The sequence below is a fragment of the Cnephaeus nilssonii genome (genome assembly GCF_951640355.1).
Source record: "Cnephaeus nilssonii genome assembly, chromosome: 13".
Classification (NCBI taxonomy): domain Eukaryota; kingdom Metazoa; phylum Chordata; class Mammalia; order Chiroptera; family Vespertilionidae; genus Cnephaeus; species Cnephaeus nilssonii.
Genome location: NC_137084.1, coordinates 18,497,982 through 18,518,152, shown reverse-complemented (window position 1 = coordinate 18,518,152; position 20,171 = coordinate 18,497,982). Strand labels below are relative to the sequence as shown.

At 36.3% G+C, this 20,171-nt stretch overlaps 2 protein-coding genes across 2 annotated transcripts; both read right to left on the bottom strand.

The window, feature by feature from the left end:
- Positions 1 to 3,656: 3,656 nt before the first annotated feature.
- LOC307109346 (olfactory receptor 8K3-like) lies at positions 3,657 to 4,609 on the bottom strand (the record flags this gene model as incomplete). Its single annotated transcript, XM_079788031.1, is given in 2 exon segments — positions 3,657 to 3,700; positions 3,703 to 4,609. Coding segments are annotated over 2 exon segments (951 nt in total).
- A 7,933-nt stretch (positions 4,610 to 12,542) lies between these two features.
- Positions 12,543 to 13,493, bottom strand: LOC307109345 (olfactory receptor 8K3-like; the record flags this gene model as incomplete). Its single annotated transcript, XM_079788030.1, has 1 exon — positions 12,543 to 13,493. The coding sequence occupies one exon, from the start codon at positions 13,491 to 13,493 to the stop codon at positions 12,543 to 12,545; it is 951 nt and encodes a 316-aa protein (XP_079644156.1).
- Between the last annotated feature and the right edge of the window lie 6,678 nt (positions 13,494 to 20,171).

The following is a 20,171-nucleotide window of genomic DNA, read 5'->3' as shown; positions in this document are numbered from 1 at the left end:
AATAATTATTACAATATTTTTGAGAAGGAGAGCCTAGAGGCACTAATGACTCAGGGTCTGGAAGGACATACCACTGGAAATTGAATACGTTCAGCTTGATAATTCTGTCAGAATTTTTAGTTTTCCATTCCTGACTCTTTTGTTTGGCTTTCTTGTCTCTTGGTTCTGTCTTCTGTTATTCATATGATTAAGTATTTATCTGATACATAAATTTCACATAACTTCTTTGTCTGGAGTATGCTGATAAAGAGCCCGAGTAGTCTATTATCAAGGTAACTGTTCCTAGTGCACTCCTGTCTCTTTCCACCAGGACCCAACTCCATGACTACAAGTGGAACGTAAATGAGTTGCTATTGTGAATAACTGAACATCTTATTGTGAATAAATGACACTAGCATTTCAAAGATGCTTTTTAGCATTTGTGAAAATATTTGAACAACTAATCTGAATTGAAAGGAGAGCAGTTCTCTTTTTTCTCATGCATTATCAATAGCATACTATGCACTAAAGCCAATAAGAATCCCTAATACTTTAGTTTGGTTTTCCATAGAAAAAGTTGTTATCTTGCAAATGTCACCAACACTCTCCGGATATTGGTATAATACAGCATCACATAAAATATCTGTCTGCTTACCTGTGATGAAGCCTCTCTCTTGCTTTCCTGGTGTGCTTCATGACATGAAATAGAGAACAATTTATAGATTATTCCCACTGTCTGATACACTCCCTGAAGACATGCCAAGCAATTTCTTAATTGTCCCTGAAGAATTTGAAAGTTTAGCAAATTATAAGGAGGGGAATTGATTGACTGTATTCATCAGTAAGTTAGATTTGTTTTTGTTTGTTTTTCATTAAATTCTTACATTTTACTCCGGATTAACTTTCTCTCTTTTTTTCTGCTTTGATGATTACTTTTTATGTCTAATGGCTAGGTAATGGTGGCTGGTTCTTTGGTCAAAAATCAGTCTAGGGTTGCTGTGAAGATTTTCTTTAGATGTGATTATCACTTAAATCAATACACTTTGAGTATAGCCAATTACCCTCCAGAATGTGGGTGGGCCTCATTCAATCAGTTGAAGGTCTTTAGATGTTTATATGTTGTGTATTTGTGTGTGCATATATATACTAGTATATATCTATATAAATCTCTATCTATCTATCTATTATCTATCTATCTATCTATCTATCTATCTATCATCTATCTATCTATTTATCTATCTACTTTCTGATGTTCCTTTTATAACTTTTTTAAATAACAAACAATGTTCAGTTTAGGCTAATTATTCTCCTCTACCAGAGTAAGACCTTCTTGTGTAATCTACATAAAACCCCATGAATTATGATTTTTTCTACTCTATGTAACAAATTGTCACAGTTCCTGCCTCTGTTTGAGTTCTGAGTACTGTTGTCTTTATTTGTTTTCCATATTGAAACAGGAATTTTAGGGTGATATAGCCATGCTTAGGGAATTTTTAGTATTGGGGTCCATGGAAAAAAAACATAGGGAGAAGGTACATTTCCATAACACAAGAATGCCAGGTGTGGTTACATATCGATAAGACAAGGGAGCAGCAACAGATACATCTCCATTAACACAATGAAGCCAGGTTCAGTTACTTTTCCACAAGACAAGGAAGCAGCAACAGGTATATTTCCATAAGACAGGGGAACTGGTAGTAGCCAAAAAAGGTTTATATTTACAAAATAAAGAAGGAAGAACTCCCAGAAGGAATAGGAGGACAATGAAGGAGGAGGGCCTCAGAAATCACTGTAGTAACCAATTGGAAAGGGAATATTGATCAATCAGAGGGGATATCAAGGCACCAAGATCTGCAGCCTTTATAAGTCTTAGGGAAAAGGAACTCAGTGGGACCCTTTCCCCCTTCCCACATGGGAGTCCATTCTGTGGGACTCTTTCCCTCTCCCCATGTGGGAGTCTGTACTTGTTCTACAATAAATCTCCACCTTTGCTATATCACTTTCTATCCGTGGATTCATTCTTCGATTCCAGTGGACAAAGAATCCGGGTTCTAGTCCAAAAATTCCATATTAATATGATTCTTTCTTTAGCCTTGGGTGGTTTCCACTTGCATGTGCTGATCAGTCATCCCTTGAATAACTGAGAAGGATTATCTGTTAGATGCCTACCTTCATTTCTCTGTGAAGCCCCTGGACTTTAGTACTCTGTCTTGTGAACTCTAGCTGCCTGGTCTCACTGGACTGTCAACTCTGCCTCATCAGCTGAAGTATTCCAGGTTTTGACCTTTTGGCAGGGTGGCCTAGAAACTCTCTTAAGAAAGGAGAGATGGGTAATCAGAGTTCACCTCCCTTATTCTTCATCTCTCAGGGAAACTGTTTTGTTGCCTAATATCATTGGTTTGAAAATTATTGTTTCTTGCATCTTGTGTTTGTTCTTGTTTTAATAGAAAGGCAAGTCCAGTCTCTATTATTCCACATTAGTTGGAAACAAAAAAGAGTATTCAGCATATATTAGGAGAGCTTGGGAACCAGTTTTTCTATTCTTTAAAAATAATTAATATTTTTTCAAGTCTCTAACAAACCCCATCTATATGAAGAAATATTATTGACCTTTTCTTAAAAAATGTGTTAAGAATCTACTCATTTCTCATCTTCTGACTCTTTCTGCCATGGCTTAAGTTTCTGTCCTCTCCCAATTAGCACAACTAAATGAACTCTCTCAGGATTTCCCACTTCTTTTTTTAGTATCCTACAATCTATTATTAGTACAGAGTCTAACATGTCATTTAATATAAGATTAATTTAATCACTCATTGGCTCAAAACCCTCAGGGTCCTTTTATCAATCAGAAGAAAGGGCAAGTTTTACAATGGTCTACATAGTCCTACAAGGTCAACTTCTGTTACAAGTGTATTATCACCTCTTCTATGTCCTAATCGCATTTTATTCTTCAACTACCTTTGATTCCGATGTTCCATAATACAACAACAACATTGTCATTTAAGAACTGTTGCATTTACACTTCTCTCTCTGTTATATGGTCTTCTCCTAGATAGCCATATAGTCCACTCACTCATATCTTCAAGTGTTTATTTAAATGTCACCCTTATGGACAGCCTTAAAATTTAAACGCTATTCTGGCTGCTTGTTCTATTACATTTTTATATCGCTCAATACCATCCATCATATTATATAGCTTACTTCTCATTCTGCCTAATATTCTGATTTAGTCTTAGCTCCATAAATAGATAAATTTTGTTTATTACTCTTAACAATGTAAGTGTATTTCCTTGAATTTATCTATTCATATAATCAGGTATTTTTAAAATATATATCAGGTATTTTTGTGTGTGCCTATACCATGTAATTTTGAATATAATATAGAGGCTAGTTTTATAAAAATAAATGTTTAATGTAAGCAAAAAAAGAGTTACATGTGAGAACATATAGAAATGGCACCTAATCTGACTTTGAATATTTATAGGTTAATAACTGAAGTATAAGCAGAAAGTAGTCATTTATTAGTGATATATTTTGTTTGAAAATAATAAATACTTTTCTTATTTCTAGGCCTATCACACATTGATTCTTGCCCATTTCATGAAGGTAACAACACAAGATTAAAGCGTTGACATTTAGTATACATTAGCTAATACATAATTAATTGCTACCATATCTTACAGGGAATTTTCAATAGAATGTTTGCATAAATGTTCCAGGTTCTAGTTAGGGCATTTTTCACCTCCCTGTTCCTCAAACTGTAAATCAAGGGATTCAGCATGGGTATGACCAAAGTGTAAAATAAAGAGGCCATTTTATCAGTATCCAATGAATGACTGGACTTGGGCTGCACATACATAAAGAATAGGGTACCATAGAAAATGACTATGACTGTCAGGTGAGATCCACAGGTAGAGAAAGCCTTGTGCCTGCCCTCTGCAGAATTCATCCTGAGGATGGCAAGCAGGATCAGAATGTAGGACACAAGGACTATCAGAAGAGATGAAACTAGATTAAAAGCTGCAAAATTCAGAATGATCAATTTGATTTCATGTGTGTCTGAGCAGAGCAAAGATATCAATGGCAGACTATCACAGTAGAAATGCCTGATGACATTACAACCACAAAATGACGAAATGAAAATTTTAATGACGGCCAGCAAAGACAAAAAGACACTGTATAGATAGGGCATTGCGACCAGCAAGTGACATAATATTTGTGACATGATAACTGTGTAGAGTAAAGGGTTACAGATGGCCACATAGCGGTCATAAGCCATTGCTGACAAAATAAAAATTTCACTGGTGATAAACATACTGAAGAAAGTGAGTTGGGTAGCACACCAATTATAGGAGATTGTATGTTGATTGACAGCTAAATTTACTAGCATTTTAGGTCCTACAGTTGTTGAGTAACCAAGATCAGTGAAAGCCAAGTGTCTCAGGAAAAAGTACATGGGCATTTGTAGCTTGGAGTCTATCTTGGTGAGGATAATCAAGCCCAGGTTACCTACCAAGGAGACTAGGTAAACAATGAGGAAGAGCCCAAATAATGGAGCCTGCAGCTCTGGGAAGTCCGTGATCCCCATTAGAATGAATTCATTGATCATTGTTCGATTGTGGTTGTCCATCAGGCCATTCAGGAAACCTATAATGGGAATAAATACATAGCTAATCAATAAATGTCATGAGCTATGCCTAGACATTTCTATTGTAATAAGTAACTAAAGGTTTCATTATTTCATTCATGGCTTGTTGCTTTAACTGGCTATTCTAACACTTAACATCACAATTATCTCTCTCCCAGCTCAACAAAGCTCTTACAGGTTTTTAGATTTGACACAAAAGCAAAAACAACAAAAGTAAATATGCAGAAATAGGTGTTTTATCAAAGTTGTAAAACAGACTTTTGTGCACTGATGGACATTATCAAATAATTAAAATTTGACCCACACAAAGTAAAATTAATGCAAGTAATCTATCTGTGAAGGTTCCAGTATATACAATATACAAATGATTTGGAAAACTCAACAACAAATGTAAACAACCCACATATATTTTAAAAAGGCAAAAGACCTGAACAGACATTTATTATGGAAAACATACAAGTGACCAAGAAGTACATGAAAAGTGGCTTAACAACATTAGTTATTAGGAAAATGCAAGTTAAAACTACTCTGAGGTACTGTTTACACCCTCTAGGAAGGTTATTTAAAAACACACACACAGAAAAGTACAAAAGCTGGCAACAGTGTGGAGATATTAGAACCTTTGAACACTTTTCTAGGTCATTTAAACTGGAAAAAGCCACTATGAAAACATTTTGATACTTTATCAATAAGCTAATCATAGCATTATGACATAACAATTCCACTCTTAGATATATACCCAGACGTTAGGAAAAGCTTTGTTAAGTTCACACAAAAAGTTACAGGTAAATCTTCATAGCACTATTCATAATAGTTAAAAATAGATATAATCAAAAAGTACATCAACTTAAAAAAATATGGTATATCCATACAATGAAATATTAATAATTCATAAAAGAAAAAAGTATTGATACATGCTACAACATGAATGAGCCTTTAAGACATTAATGAAAGTGAAAGAAGCCAACTAATAAAGGTCACATGCTATACAATTAAATTATATTAAATATCCAGAATAAGGAGACTGAAAGAGGCAGAAACCAGAATATTTGTGGCTTGTTCAGGAACACCGAATTAATTCTCAAGAGGTAATACACTTAATGTATATAAGTAGCATTATAAGTGTCATGGAATAAATGAGAGATTAAAACCTGGACACTTTTCTATATCTATGCTAGTAAATACCAGTCTCTCTACATGTGAGAAAATATATGAGATAGTGAAACACTAACCTCTTTTTTTACATGGATTTATATTTATATTTAGATTATTTAATATGATAATTGAAGATGACCTGGTTCTGACCTGTTAAATTTGTTTTTACTCAATACTCTCAAAATAAGTAACAAATGCAAGGGGAAGAGCTTAGCATTGGACCTTCACTAGAAAACTGCACTAAGAGTTCAGATCAGTTAAATTGTTCCCTAGCTCTGTCTCCCTTCCTCTGCCAGGTTCTGCTTTCAGATCTAAAATAAGTTACAATAAAGGAATTATACATCAAGAGATCAATAAAATATTCATAATGTAGATATTTCAACACCCAAGTCATTTTTGAGTGAAAATACAGAGAATTTTAGAAAGAGCTACTAAATAAATAGAGTGGAGCCTGGCTGGCATGGCTCAGTGGTTGAACATCTACTTATGAACCCGGAGGTCACAGTTCAATTCTAGGTCAGGGCACATGCCCAGGTTTCTGGCTCGATCATCAGTGTGGGGCAAGCAGGAGGCAGCCGATCAATGATTCTCTCTCATCATTGATGTTTCTATCTCATTCTCTCTCCCTCTCCCTTCCTCTCTGATATCAATAAAAATATATTTAAATAAATAAATACTAGTAAATAGGATGGAAAAGAAACCTTAATTTTAGGCATATGCATATTCCTGCTTTATAATTTTGCAAAGACTGTTCTTTTTTAAAAAATATATATATATTTTATTGATTTTTTACAGAGAGGAAGGAAGAGGGATAGAGAGCTAGAAACATCGATGAGAGAGAATTATCGACCAGCTGCCTCCTGCACACCCCCTACTGGGGATGTGCCCGCAGCCAATGTACATGCCCTTGACCGGAATCGAACCTGGGACTGTCAGTCCGCAGACCTATGCTCTATCCATTGAGCCAAACCGGTTTCAGCGCAAAGACTGTTCTTTACTTAAGTCTGTATTTGTGTATATTTTAAATTTATTCCCAATTTCTGTTAGATGTGCATTTAGTTATTCAAGATACAACTTGATGGCATTTCAAAGACCCTTTCAATGCTTGCTCGTGAGAGGGAGGGGATGTCCTCTTATCAGACATGGTGGGACAGAGGTGCAGTGTAGTGCAATTTATGCTTTAATATTTGGCTTTGGCCTCACCTCCCACTAAAAGTGGTGACTTTCAAATAACATTGATCCTTGCAATGATATTTGTAAAGTTTGGATACATGTAGAAAATTTTAAACAGAGAAATGACACGGTTTATAAAAATATTGATAAAATCCTTTTAATTTAGAGGTAACTGGAAAACATTATGAATATACCTTACTATTGAGGTTAATAATTCTGAAACACATCCAATTAACTACAAATAACAATATCATATTTGACATCTTGATTGAGGGTTCAAGTTAAAACAAATCTTATGATCTTGAGATTTGAGATTTTTAATGCTTCCTCGCTCCTCAGAGGTCTCATATTTACTACATCAACATAAATGTCTAGCTTTCATAAAAAATCATAATAAAGTAGCTATTGAAACTTCATTTATTAAAGCAGGTTGATAAAGCTATGGCTAAAGCACTAAGTTGGAGTATTAGAGACTAACTGTTAAATGGGAGATGGGCCATGAAGGGTCCCCGGACCTCAGAACAGGTCAGAGAAGCAGGTACAGTCTACTCACCTCCAAGAAGGAATCTCACTGTGCTGCCCCATGATGTGTCCCTAAGATAACCCAATAAGAAGAATTTACGGGTTTCCTTGGTCCTTTGAGATTGCCCCTGAGGGGAAAGAATACAATTTGTTAATTATGCTTAAAGCATTTCAAAACTTCAAACAAAGCCGATGGGATATCTGCTAATTGTACAGACATCTTTCTAGTCCCACACAAAAAAAGTTATGTTAGGTACCTCTCCTTGCATTCTCTTGGTTATTGTTTCTTTAGGAGAGCATTTTAGTTTTTTGGCAGGCCTTAATTGTCTCCTCTAAAAGGAGTGTCTTCTGTAAATGGATGGATAAGAAAAGCTGTGATATATTTATACAATGTAGTACTACTCGGCCATAAGAATGACAGAAATCTTACTTTGGCACCAGCATGGAGGGACCTGGAGATTATTTTGCTAAGTGAAATAAGCCAGTCAGAGAAAGTCAAGTACCATATGATCTCACTTACACGTGGAATCTAATGAACAAAATAAACTCACGAACAAAACAGAAACAGAGGCATGGATATACTGAACAGACTGAAAGTTGTCAGAGCAACAGCGGGGAGTGGGGACTGGGTGAAAGAAGGTGAAAGAATTAGCCAAAGAACATATATGGATAACCCATAGATACTGACAAAAATGAAGGTGGGCAAAGTTGTGTTTGGAGGTGGGCAAAGTTGTGTGTATATTGCAGGGGGGAGGAGGAGGAAGGGGAACATTTGTAATAAAAATAAAGTTGAAAAAATAAATAAAATGAGGGTTTGCTTATGATTTTACTGCTGAGGACATAATGGAGAAATGTTTGCACAATGCTTTACATTGTTTTGAAATTCATAAGGGTAAATAGATATGTGTAACTATTTTCCCCTTAGTAGTGGTGTATTTAACTTATTAAAGTATAATATACATGTTAACAAATACATACATTATCTTATCTACTAAAAGAGTAAAATGCAAATTAACCATCACTCCAACACAAAAGATGGCCGCCCCCATTTGGTCAAAGATGGCCGCCCACATGTGGACACAAGATGGCCACCAAAAGATGGCCAGCAGTGGAAGGCAGTTGGGATGACCAGGATTGCAGGGGAGGCAGTTTGGGGGACCCAGGCCTGCAGGGGAGGGCAATTGGGGGGGACCAGGCCTACAGGAGGGGCAGTTGAGTGGAACCAGGCCTGCAGGGGAGGGCAGTTGGGGGGAACCCGGCCTACAGGGGAGGGCAGTTGGGGGTGACCCAGCCAACAGGGGAAAGCAGTTAGGGGCAACCAGGCCTGCAGGGGAGGGCAGTTGGGAGGGACAAAGCCTGCAAAGGAGAGCAGTTGGGAGGGGAAAGGCCTGTAGGGGAGGGCAGTTGGGGGGACCAGACCTGCAGGGGAGGGCAATTGGGAGGGACCAGGCCTGCAGGGGACGACTGTTAGGGGCAACCATGCCTACAGGAGAGGGCAGTTAGGGGTGACCAGGCCGGCATGGGAGGGGAGTTAGGGGCAATCGGGCTGGCAGGGGAGGAGTTAGGTGTCAATCAGGCTGGTAGGGGAGTGGTTAGGGGGTGATCAGGCTGGTAGGCAGAAGTGGTTAGGGGCAATCAGGAAGGTAGGCAGGCGAGCAGTTGGGAGCCAGCAGTCCTGGATTGTGAGAGGAATGTCTGACTGCCCTTTTAGACATCCCTCGAGGGGTCCCAGATTGGAGAGGGTGCAGGCTGGCTGAGGCCCCAGTCCCATGCACGAATTTCATGCACCGGGCCTCTAGTAAATGCATATTTATAAAACTAACACAACTGTGTAGTCAGGATCCAGATTACAGCAATTATAACCACTAAAATAAATAAAATGTTATCAGGACTCCAAAATAATCCTTCATTCTCCTTTCTATTATGCACTGTTGTCTTACACACACACAGTTCTGACTTCTAATAGCATAGATTATTTTCACCTACGTTTGTTACTTTATACAGTATAGAAGAAATCCTGTACATTGTTTTTTGTGTGTCTGGGCTCTTTCTCTTGATATATTGTCATAGGTATTTCTAGAATGCTCATCCTTATTTTTATGTGTAGTTCCATTTTATCACAAATTATTTATCCATTATTCTATTTTTGAATATTAGAATGGGTTCCAATTTCAAGGTTTTATGATTGCTGATATTATTAACATTGTATTCCATTTTATGCTATGAAAATAAAACTTTATTCACTTCTTTAGGTATTTATAAAATGTAAAATTTGGATTTATCATACCTAATAAAATGGTAATATGCAAATTACCATCACTCCGCTACGCCCACGATTGGGCCGGCTGGAGGTGCGGGGGGCGGGACTCAGGGTGGCCGATTGGCTGGCGGTAGGAGCAGGGGGCGGGGACTCACGAGTCCCCGCCCCCCTGCTCCTCCCGCCAGCTTAAACAGCGGGCGCTGCGGAAGACACTGGTGGCGGAACTCAAGGTGGCCGATTGCGTGGCTGCTGGCACCATTTTTCCGCCAGCAGCAGTTTTCCTCTGGCCACCCACCTGATCGGAGTGCCTCCCGATCGGAGTTCCTCTCAGGGTGGCCGATCGTGCTGGCAGGAGGCGCTCTGATAGGCGAGTGGCCAGAGGAAAACTGCTGCTGGCGGATAACTGGTGCTGGCAGCCAGGTGAAGGAAAAGTCTATTGCACGAAACTTCATGCAACGGGCTCCTAGTTATAGATAATCACATATTATTAAAAAAATATTGCCCTGATATATACAATTTCCTGATAATTGTAATTAAAATAAAATAAGAATGAAGTATTTTGCGTAGTCACAACTTCAAAGCTACTTTTCCCAACCCTGTAAATGCACCACCCCTTCTACCCTTGTTAAGCATTTAACACCTATGATGGCCACATCTGACAAACACTTTATCCTCCAGTGGGCATAATTACACAAGAATGGAATGACTGCTTCATAGAGAATACACATACTAAAATTTAGTTAATTCTACCCTTAGCTTTTCCGTTTTTATAACAATGTACATGTCCTCAAGCAAGTAAAATAATATTTGCTTTCCACATTGGCATCAACGTTTTGAACTATTGTTCAAATTTTTGAATTTTAGCCATCCTGCTGGGTGTGTAGTGATTTCATAGTATAACCTTAACATACATATCTAATGATTAATGATATTTTGAAGACATTTATGAATTTTTGGCTGTTTTGATAGCTTTTGTTGTGAAGCATTTCTTCAGGTGTGTTGACCACCCTGGTTCCCCTTTCCCCCACAGTACATTGATGGTCTAAATCATACTTAATTTAACAGTTTGGCAATTTGTTTTACAAATTACTGATATCAGTACTCTGTGTAGAGTATATGTGTTTCAGAAGTGTTCTGTCAGGATTTTATTTTATCTCTTCTGTGGTGTCTGTTGATGTTTTGATAAATACAAATTTTTATTTCATATATAGTTCTATCTATGTATCTTTTCAGTGTTATAATTTTTGAACTTTATAAAGAAATCTTTGCCTATTCCAAGTCATGAAGATATACTTTTTTTTTCAAGAAACTTTGTGCTTTTAGTTTGCACATTTATATTCATAATTAATCTTACATTTGATGCAAGTAAATGACTAAGATTAATGTTTTACACAAGAAACCTAAATGAACTAGGTCAGTTTACTAAGACACCCTCCTTTCCTTATTACATAGCAGTGCATCTTATATTTGAATAATGTGAAGTCACTTATGTAAGTCATTTATTGGACGAATTATTTTCATTTATTTTATTGGTCTTTCTACTTGCACTGATGGCACAGTTTTTTAAATATGATTTTGGAGAGGGAGGCAGGTTTGGAGTGAGTGAGGGGAGGCAAAAGGGACGGAGGGAGGAAGACAGAGAGAGGGGCATCCAAGGGAGAGATATATCATCAATAGATCGGTTGCCTCCCATAAACACCTGGACCTGGGATCAAACCCTCAACCCCAGCATGTGCCCTGACTTGGAATTAATCCTGCGATCTTCCAGTGCCTGGGCCCGATGGCACAATTTTCAAATAACCTAGTTTTATTAAAGATATTGATATCTGTAATTAAAAGCGCTTTGTATTCTTCCTTCTTTTAAGATATTGCCCTGACTAACATAGATATTTTGCATTTACACATAAATTTGATATCAACTTGAGTATAAAAAATACTATTGGACTTTTATTTGTTAGTGCATTAAATCTACAGAAAAATTTATGGAGCATTGATCTCATCACATTTGTTATTTCCAATCAATGGGCATGGCATATTACTACATTTATGTCTTTTTTAATAACTCGGTAATGATTTTGTAGCTTCTAGCAACTAAGTGACACAAATAATTCATTAGGATGTTCTTTATTTTATAAATTTTTTCTTGTGTAATAATAGTTTAAAATTTTATTTTCATCTCCTTTTTACTAGTATATAGGAAATTGATCTTTTATATGCTTTCTTACCTTATATCCATCAATCTTGCAATATTCACTTATTGTTCCTCATGTTTCAGATTGATAATTCTTTTGGATTTTTAATGTACACAATAATGTCACTTGAAAATAATTACACTATTATTTCTACTTCCCAAAACATATAATTGTTCATGTATGCTTTAAAAGGAATCTGAGATGCCACTGAGCAAAAGGAAGATATAGTTAAACTGTCATTAGGGCAAATGGTTTATGTATTATTCATGCTGTATATGTGTTCACCACTGATAAGAGTAACTGCCATCGTCTGTATGTCACTATGCCAGTATGATGGGCACCTGTCTTTAAATGCTGTGTAAGATACAAGTAAAATAAGTACTTGGCAATATGAAAACAGTTATTGGGGCTTTGATCTCTTACAGTATAACCTGAGGACAAATCAGAGTTGAAACCAGAGGATAATTACTACTTCAACATCTACAAGGTGAAAACAACAAAATTATATTTCTACTCTCCCATGCCTCTTACAGATCTCTGCTTTCTAAGTCCAATCATATATCACAAACAGCTTGTACACCTAATTTATTGCTTACACATTCTATATTAAACTTCATCTTGGGCGTTTGCTCAGGATTTTCCATATCCTATGCAGGGCACCTTTCACTTCTTTGTTTCTCAAGCTGTAGATCAAGGGGTTCAGCATGGGTATGATCAAAGTGTAAAACACAGAGGCCATTTTATCACTGTCAAAGGAATGACTGGACTTGGGCTGCACATACATGAAGAATAGAGTCGCATACAATATAACCACTACTGTCAGGTGAGATCCACAGGTGGAGAAGGCCTTGTGCCTGCCCTCTGCAGAGTGCATCTTGAGGATGGCCTGAAGGATCAGTATGTAGGACACAAGAACTACCAGAAGAGATGAAACCAAATTAAACACTGAAAAGATCAGTATTATCAACTCAATTTCACGTGTGCTTGAGCATGGCAGTGTCAGCAATGGAAGACTGTCACAATAGAAATGATTAATGATATTATGGCCACAGAAAGATGAAATAAAAATCTTTATGGTGGTTATCAGAGAGAGAAAAGCACTGTGGAGATAGGGTACTGCTACCAGTGCCCAGCATACCCTTGGTGACATGATGACTGTGTAGAGTAGGGGGTTACAGATGGCCACATAGCGGTCATAGGCCATCGCTGACAGGATGAAAAGTTCACTAATGATGAACAAGATGAAGAACGCTAGCTGGGCTGCGCAACAATTGTAGGGAATAGTCTTTTGTTTAGTTACAATGTTTGCCAACATTTTTGGTCCCACAGCTGTTGAATAACCAAGATCAGTGAAAGCCAGGTGTCTGAGAAAGAAGTACATGGGTGTCTGAAGCTTGGAGTCCATCTTGGTGAGGATGATCATGCCCATGTTGCCCACCACGGAGACTGCATAGATGATAAGGAACACCCCAAAGAAGGTGGCCTGCAGCTCAGGGTGGTCTGTGATTCCCACTAGAATGAATTCTTTTAGCACTGTTAGGTTTTGTTGGTCCCTGTAGGCCATGACAGACAATGACTGTGGGAAGAGCCATCAGAAGAGTCATTAGGTTTCTGGAGATATCATCTGGTAACCTTTTCATAGGCAAAGCCAGTATGTGTAACTAAAATCCCAGCCTTTAGATGTAATAATTCAAACTATGACCCCGCCCTATCATTAAACCTAGAACCAAATATTGAAATCATTACAACCTTACTGCTATAGTAGCCATTTTTATTTTTTGTTTCACATACTGGTTATCATTACAAGGTCTACACAATCTATAGCCTGTCACCTATGTATCTTTAGAAAAGTTTGGCCTACAGTGGGAATTCTGATATTTTTTCAAAATTGCTTTTTCGTTTTTAAAATATATAGCCCAGCTGGCGTGGCTCAGTGGTTGAGGGTCAACCTATGAACCAGGAGGTCAGGGTTGCATTCCTGGTCAGGGCACATACCCAAGTTTGGGGCTCGATCCCCAGTGTCGGACATGCAGAAGGAAGCCAATCAATGATTCTTTCTCATCTTTGATTTTTTCTATCTCTGTCTCCCTCTTCCTTCCTTTCTGAAATTATATATATATATATATATATATATATATATATATATATATATATAAAATTAGGTAAACATATCAATTTTAAGCAGGTATTATTATAATAAGTAGCATAGTTGTTTGCTTCTTGACCTTGCAACTTCACTGTCAATCTCTAAAGAAAACCATTGCTTACTCATTTCGTTGACTTTGTTTCTGTTCCTTATAACCCCCATATCAAAATAGTATTCTCATTCCCAACTCTTTTTGACTTTTTAAAAATTGTATTCTTATTCCCCTATGCTTTTATGCATTTTAAACATTATTTAATGGTTTTTGCAATGATAGAAAATAATTTCGTCACCTTGGAGAAGTGCCCAACATGTTCACTTTAACACACATAAATATTTTTTTAATTTTTTTTTTAGAAAAGTACATCTAAAATGTCAGCAATTATGTGCTGATTTTTGAACTTTCTGATATTTTCCTGTTTTCCACACCAAATAAACCCTGCATCTGTGGTTTATTTAACCGGAGCAAAAACAATTTTCAAGCATTCCTGCACTCACTTTGACCTTAGAACTAATATCACTGAAATGATAGATTTAATATTGTAGTTATATTTTCTAGCATATTTAAGACAAGTAAAAATATTATTAGAGCACATTTGGTGATACGGCACCTAAAGTTGTTTAGTAAGTACTATTAATATAATTATCCACAAAAAGAACCATCATTCTAGAGAATGCCATCACAAATGCCTCAGGGGCTGGCAGGTAATATCATTGCATGAAGTATAAGGGTTGAAAGATAAAGAGTGTGACAGGGAACAGGGGGAACTAGGTATTGCATGATTTTTTTAAGTATTCAAATTTTACTTGTTTAAATGTACGTGGACAGGATAAATAATTATTTGATCCAAATAAAACCAGCTGGACATGGTATTGAAAGGAGTGGAGTATATTTTTATATTTTGAGTATTACTCTTATTCCTTCATTTCATCTTCCATCAAGTATACATCAAATGTTTTTATTTAACACATTTTAATAGAAAGATTACATTTTCTCTACCTATATTTTCCCAACTTCTTTTACCTTCAGGTTGTTTTTAAGATAGGTGCTTCCAAACTTTCATGGAAAAAAATATCATCTAAATTTTGTGCAAGCTCTTCCAGAGTCTAAAAAATGAGCACTACACTGCAACTCATCCAGGAGTCCAGCAAATCCCTGGTTTAAAAAATAGACAGTAAACATAAAGATATCCATGACTACCATTCTATTTTCAGAGATGTAAATATCCTAAGCAGTATTAACATATCATTGACATCAACTCTAAAAAATGTTTAACAATACAGGTCACCATAATCAAGTCAGGTTAATCCCAAATTTGGCTGAATGGTTGAGTTTAGGAAAATCTATAAATATCATTTGCCACATTATTAGGTAGATTTAGAAATACATGAACATTTGGATAGATAAGTAGTAATGTTTAGAATGTACAAAACAATAAAATTGAGAATAAAAGAGAAAGACCATGACTTGATATCTTATGAAAACTAGATTGAATCTGTTCTTAAAAGGAGAAAAATGAAAACTTTATTATTGAGACATATTATGGAAGTCCTATATACACTGATAGAAATACTATGCTCCTGGCTTGCACCACTCAGTGTTATAAAATACTAGAGGCCTGGTGTACAAATTCGTGCACCAGTGGGGTCCCTTGGCCTGGCTTGTGGGATGGGGCTGAAACCAGGTCTCCGACATCCCCTGAGAAGTCCCGGATTGTGAGAGTGTGCAGGCCAGGCTGAGGGATCCTACTGGTGCACAATCAGGGCTGGAAAGGGACGTGGGAAGTTGGGCAGTTGGGGAGGGACCGCAGGAGGGCTCCAGGGCATGTCCGGTCTGTCTCACTCAGTCCCGAACAGTTGGACCCCAGCAGCAAGCTAACCTACTGGTCAGAGCATCTTCCCCATGGTGGTCAGTGCACGTCAGAGTTAATGGTTGAGTGGCCTTAGCATATTATGATTGGTTGAACAGATGACCGGACACTTAGCATATTATGCTTTTATTATATAGGATTGATCCCATTCAAATTAGTCAATTTGCTCCATGGTCTTCAATCAGAATCTCACTAGGAGATTTTGGAGAATTTGACACATTTATATGTAAATAAGAAAAAATAAGTAAGATAGTTCTGAAATACCTACACTGTCTGATATTAAAACTTACAAAATTAGACTTGTTGAGACAATGTGAATTGGTACAACAATGGGCAAATAAAATATACTAATGGATCAAAATAGAAAACTCAGGGGGAAAAATATGATTGTATACTGCTGTGATGTGAGGACAGTGAGACAAAATGGTCTTTTCAATAAATTGAGCTGGATAAAATGATCACCTCTACAGAAGGCGATGAAATTGGATGTTTAGTTCACCCAAATAAAAATTAGTTCTATACTGGTCAAGAACTTAATGTCAAAAGGTAATATTTAAGCTCTTGTATTCTTAAAAACTACAAGTTCTAAATATCAGAAAAGGTACATTTCAAGAAAATCAGAATAGACATTCAAGATGAATTTGGCAGATTAAATAAGCCTCACAAAACTTATCTATCCAAAAATTTATTGACAATATTAACAAAATATTTACCAAAAAAGTAAAAATAAACATTCATTAGTAGTAATAGAACAAGGAAAATGGTGAACTCTAATGCCTTAAGCAACAAAAAGTTAGACCCAAAGAAAGGAAGATTCCACAGCAGTTTGTATAGTTTAGCAAACCCCTTCATGCCAACATCTACCTTATTTTACAAATCCCTGAAGTTCTAAAACTCCACTGAGTTGATATTTTTATCTGACCCATCCGTACCAATCCTGCTCAAGCCTTGATTAAAAAAAAACACACAAAAAAACCCCAGAGAAACTGAGCAATAAGCATGACTTTTTCCTGATGGAAGCACAGTCTTCAAGTTGCACCAGGACTTTGGGAATGAAACTGAAATCTAAGGATGTCCACTTTTGCAAATGCAGACACCCAATCTCAACTATTCTATAAAAATGTGCAAATGATTTCAACTGTGTTTAACTGGGTTAGTCAAATTGTGAACATTGTATTACCATTCAAAAGTGGGAGAGAGAGTAAAAATGGAGATTACAAAAAGGGAAGAATCTTGAATAGTTTTAAAAATATGTCAGGCTCAGCAGTCCTTCGATAAGTTAACATCAGCAGAAATATGCACACATATTATTTTAAAATTATAATAGAGGATGAACACCATAGGTTTCTCACCCAAAACAACTAATGAAGCCATAGACTTTATACACATTTCCTCTCCTTATTGTGTAAACTACACTGCATTTTCTCAATAAGGGAACACAAACTGCAATTACAAGCCATTTGTGAGGGATCTCAAGTCCATATAAATCTTTTCTAATTACACCTTTGGAATCTGACAAAATGTGCTGTTTGAAAAATCTTACTTAGAAAATACTAACTTTTTTTGTAACTTAAGGTGGACAGTATTATACTCACCAGGTGTGGGGTTCAATCTCCAAACCACTATTGTGTGGTTTGTCATAGTTGTTGAAGATTGAAATAAAATTGTAATTCTCATAACTATATCCCACTATGCTAGATTCTCAAACCTGTTGGCAAAATTCTATGACCTGGGTAGCAAGGTTCATGCTGTACCTGTGCCATATAACTGGGACCTGTGGAGGTATGGGGAGGACTCCTATCCTCTTCTGTCTACCCTTCAAAAAATAATTTTTCTTATTTTTATCGTTTTCCTATTTTCTATTCACTTGTGATTTGTGTAATTTATAATAAAGAACAACAGATCAAGAAGAAAACTTCCCTTAATGCATATAGGTATATTACAAGAGGAAAAAGAGTAACCAAGCCCAGGAGTCTGAAATGTTTAAGGAGTGCTAGGGTCACCAATACTGATAGTAGGATACTTAAAATATTAGTATGTGAGGCATATACACTATTTAGTAGCCATAACCCTGACCTGACTATCAGCATCTTTGCTTAGACAACATCGTAGGTGAAACTTTGAAAAAATTATTTGTTCTTTCTTCAGAAAAAATGAAAGCATTTTTTGGTTTAGAAAATGTTTATGGTTTTGAATCCTCGTATAAATATATAAATCATAACAAATAGAAATGAGGACCCTGACTACTCTCAAAGAACATAAGATAGAGGCAAAAACATATCATTACTCCATACAACATAGTTATAAAAAGAGCTTATTGATATGTATGCTATAAGGTACTGAGCCTGGCCTTGGTGATCATACTCAGATTTAAATTTTAAATTAAAGACAGGAATAAAAAAATCATTGCTGGAACTAATCTGGCAATCAGAGAATAAGTGCCATCTACTCACCTCAAATGGGGAATGGGTTCCCATTCCCCGAGTGGTTACAAACCTCACTGAAGTTGGAAGGATATATGATTGCCTCTCTCCTCTGAGACACTCACGTGGGAGATTGATTGCATTTTCTTGGTTATCCCCAAAGCATCAGAGAACAGGAAATTATACGCGGTCTTCATTAATTATCCAGGGTACCTTTGATAATTTTATTGAAGAATTTATTTTTACCTGCTTTCTTTTGTTATTATCTTTTATTTTTACTGCATCTACTCAAACATCTGGATATAAATGTGTTATAAAATATTAAATTACTTTAATATTCAGTATTTCCCACAATGAATTCTTCTCAATTTTATGTCTGAGGATGAAGACAAAACTCTTTAAATGTGCCCTGTAGTGTTGTAAAAGATTCAGAACAAAACAAAAATAAAGAATATGTGTGTGACTTTTACTTTTTAATATAAAGGACTACATTGAGTTAATACTCTCATTCCATACCCATAATCATCATCAGTTTTCATTTTCTATCTTCCATTTCCCTTTCCTACACAGGAACTTCTTCTACACAAGTTGACACATGTCCTTAAAAATAATTAGAGCCTTCTAAAGTAAGTATAATATACATTTTAATGTGCACATCTGTTATATAACTCATTTTATACCTAAAAGTTCTCACTTGATTATATATTTTTTAAGCACATTCATTTACTACACACACACACACACACACACACACACACACACACACACACCAATATTTGACTCACTTCTGTTTAATAAAATTATTATAATCTGGGTCTACCCTCATTTAATATATATTTATTTCCAATAGGCATTTAGTAATTAATCAACTCTTGATTATGCATGTTTCACTGCATTACACAACTTTGTGTGTGTGGTCCCACTGATCCATAAATGAGTCTCAGTAAAATATCTCCTGAAGTGAGTGCTTGATTAGGGAAAAATAAGAACATTTAATTTATTTAAATAAAGATAGGTGTATTTCAAGATTTCAATATATATTCCACCATCAATACCCTAGAGTTTCATACTCTGGACATTTATAAATAAGTACTGCTTGTACATATGGTGAAGGATTTCAGTAAATAATTAAATCAGATTTACCTAGAGAGCTAACTAATTTTAGCTTTAAAACTAAAATTGTTTTACTTGTCTTAATACATAATGCAAATAGTGGTTTGGATTTGAAATAGAAATATGCACTAAGCACAATCTATGTCAACAAAACGTTCAGAGATTTTAACACAGATGAATAGACACAACATTTTAATATAGTTTTACTATATGAACATCCATAATTGTGATAAGATTGAAAATTTGGGATAATGCTGATGAAGTAGTTATTGAAGTAACATAGAACACTGACACCCAATATGCACCCCTATGTTCATAGCAGCACAATTCACCATAGCTAAGATTTGGAAACAGCCTACGTGCCCATCAGCAAATGAGTGGATTAAAAAACTGTGGTACATCTACACAATGGAATACTATGCTACTGTAAAAAAGAAGGAACTTTTACCATTTGTAACAGCATGGATGGACCTGGAGAGCATTATGCTAAGCAAAATAAGCCAGTCAGAGAAAGATAAATATCATATGGTCTCACTCGTATGTGGGATATAATGATCAACATAATTTGATGAACAAGAATAGATCCAGAGACAAATGGCAGGGGAGGGGAGCAGAGTTAGAGAGCAACCAAAGGACTTTTGTGCATGCACATTAGCATAACCAATGGACACAGACACTGGGGTAGTGGGGGC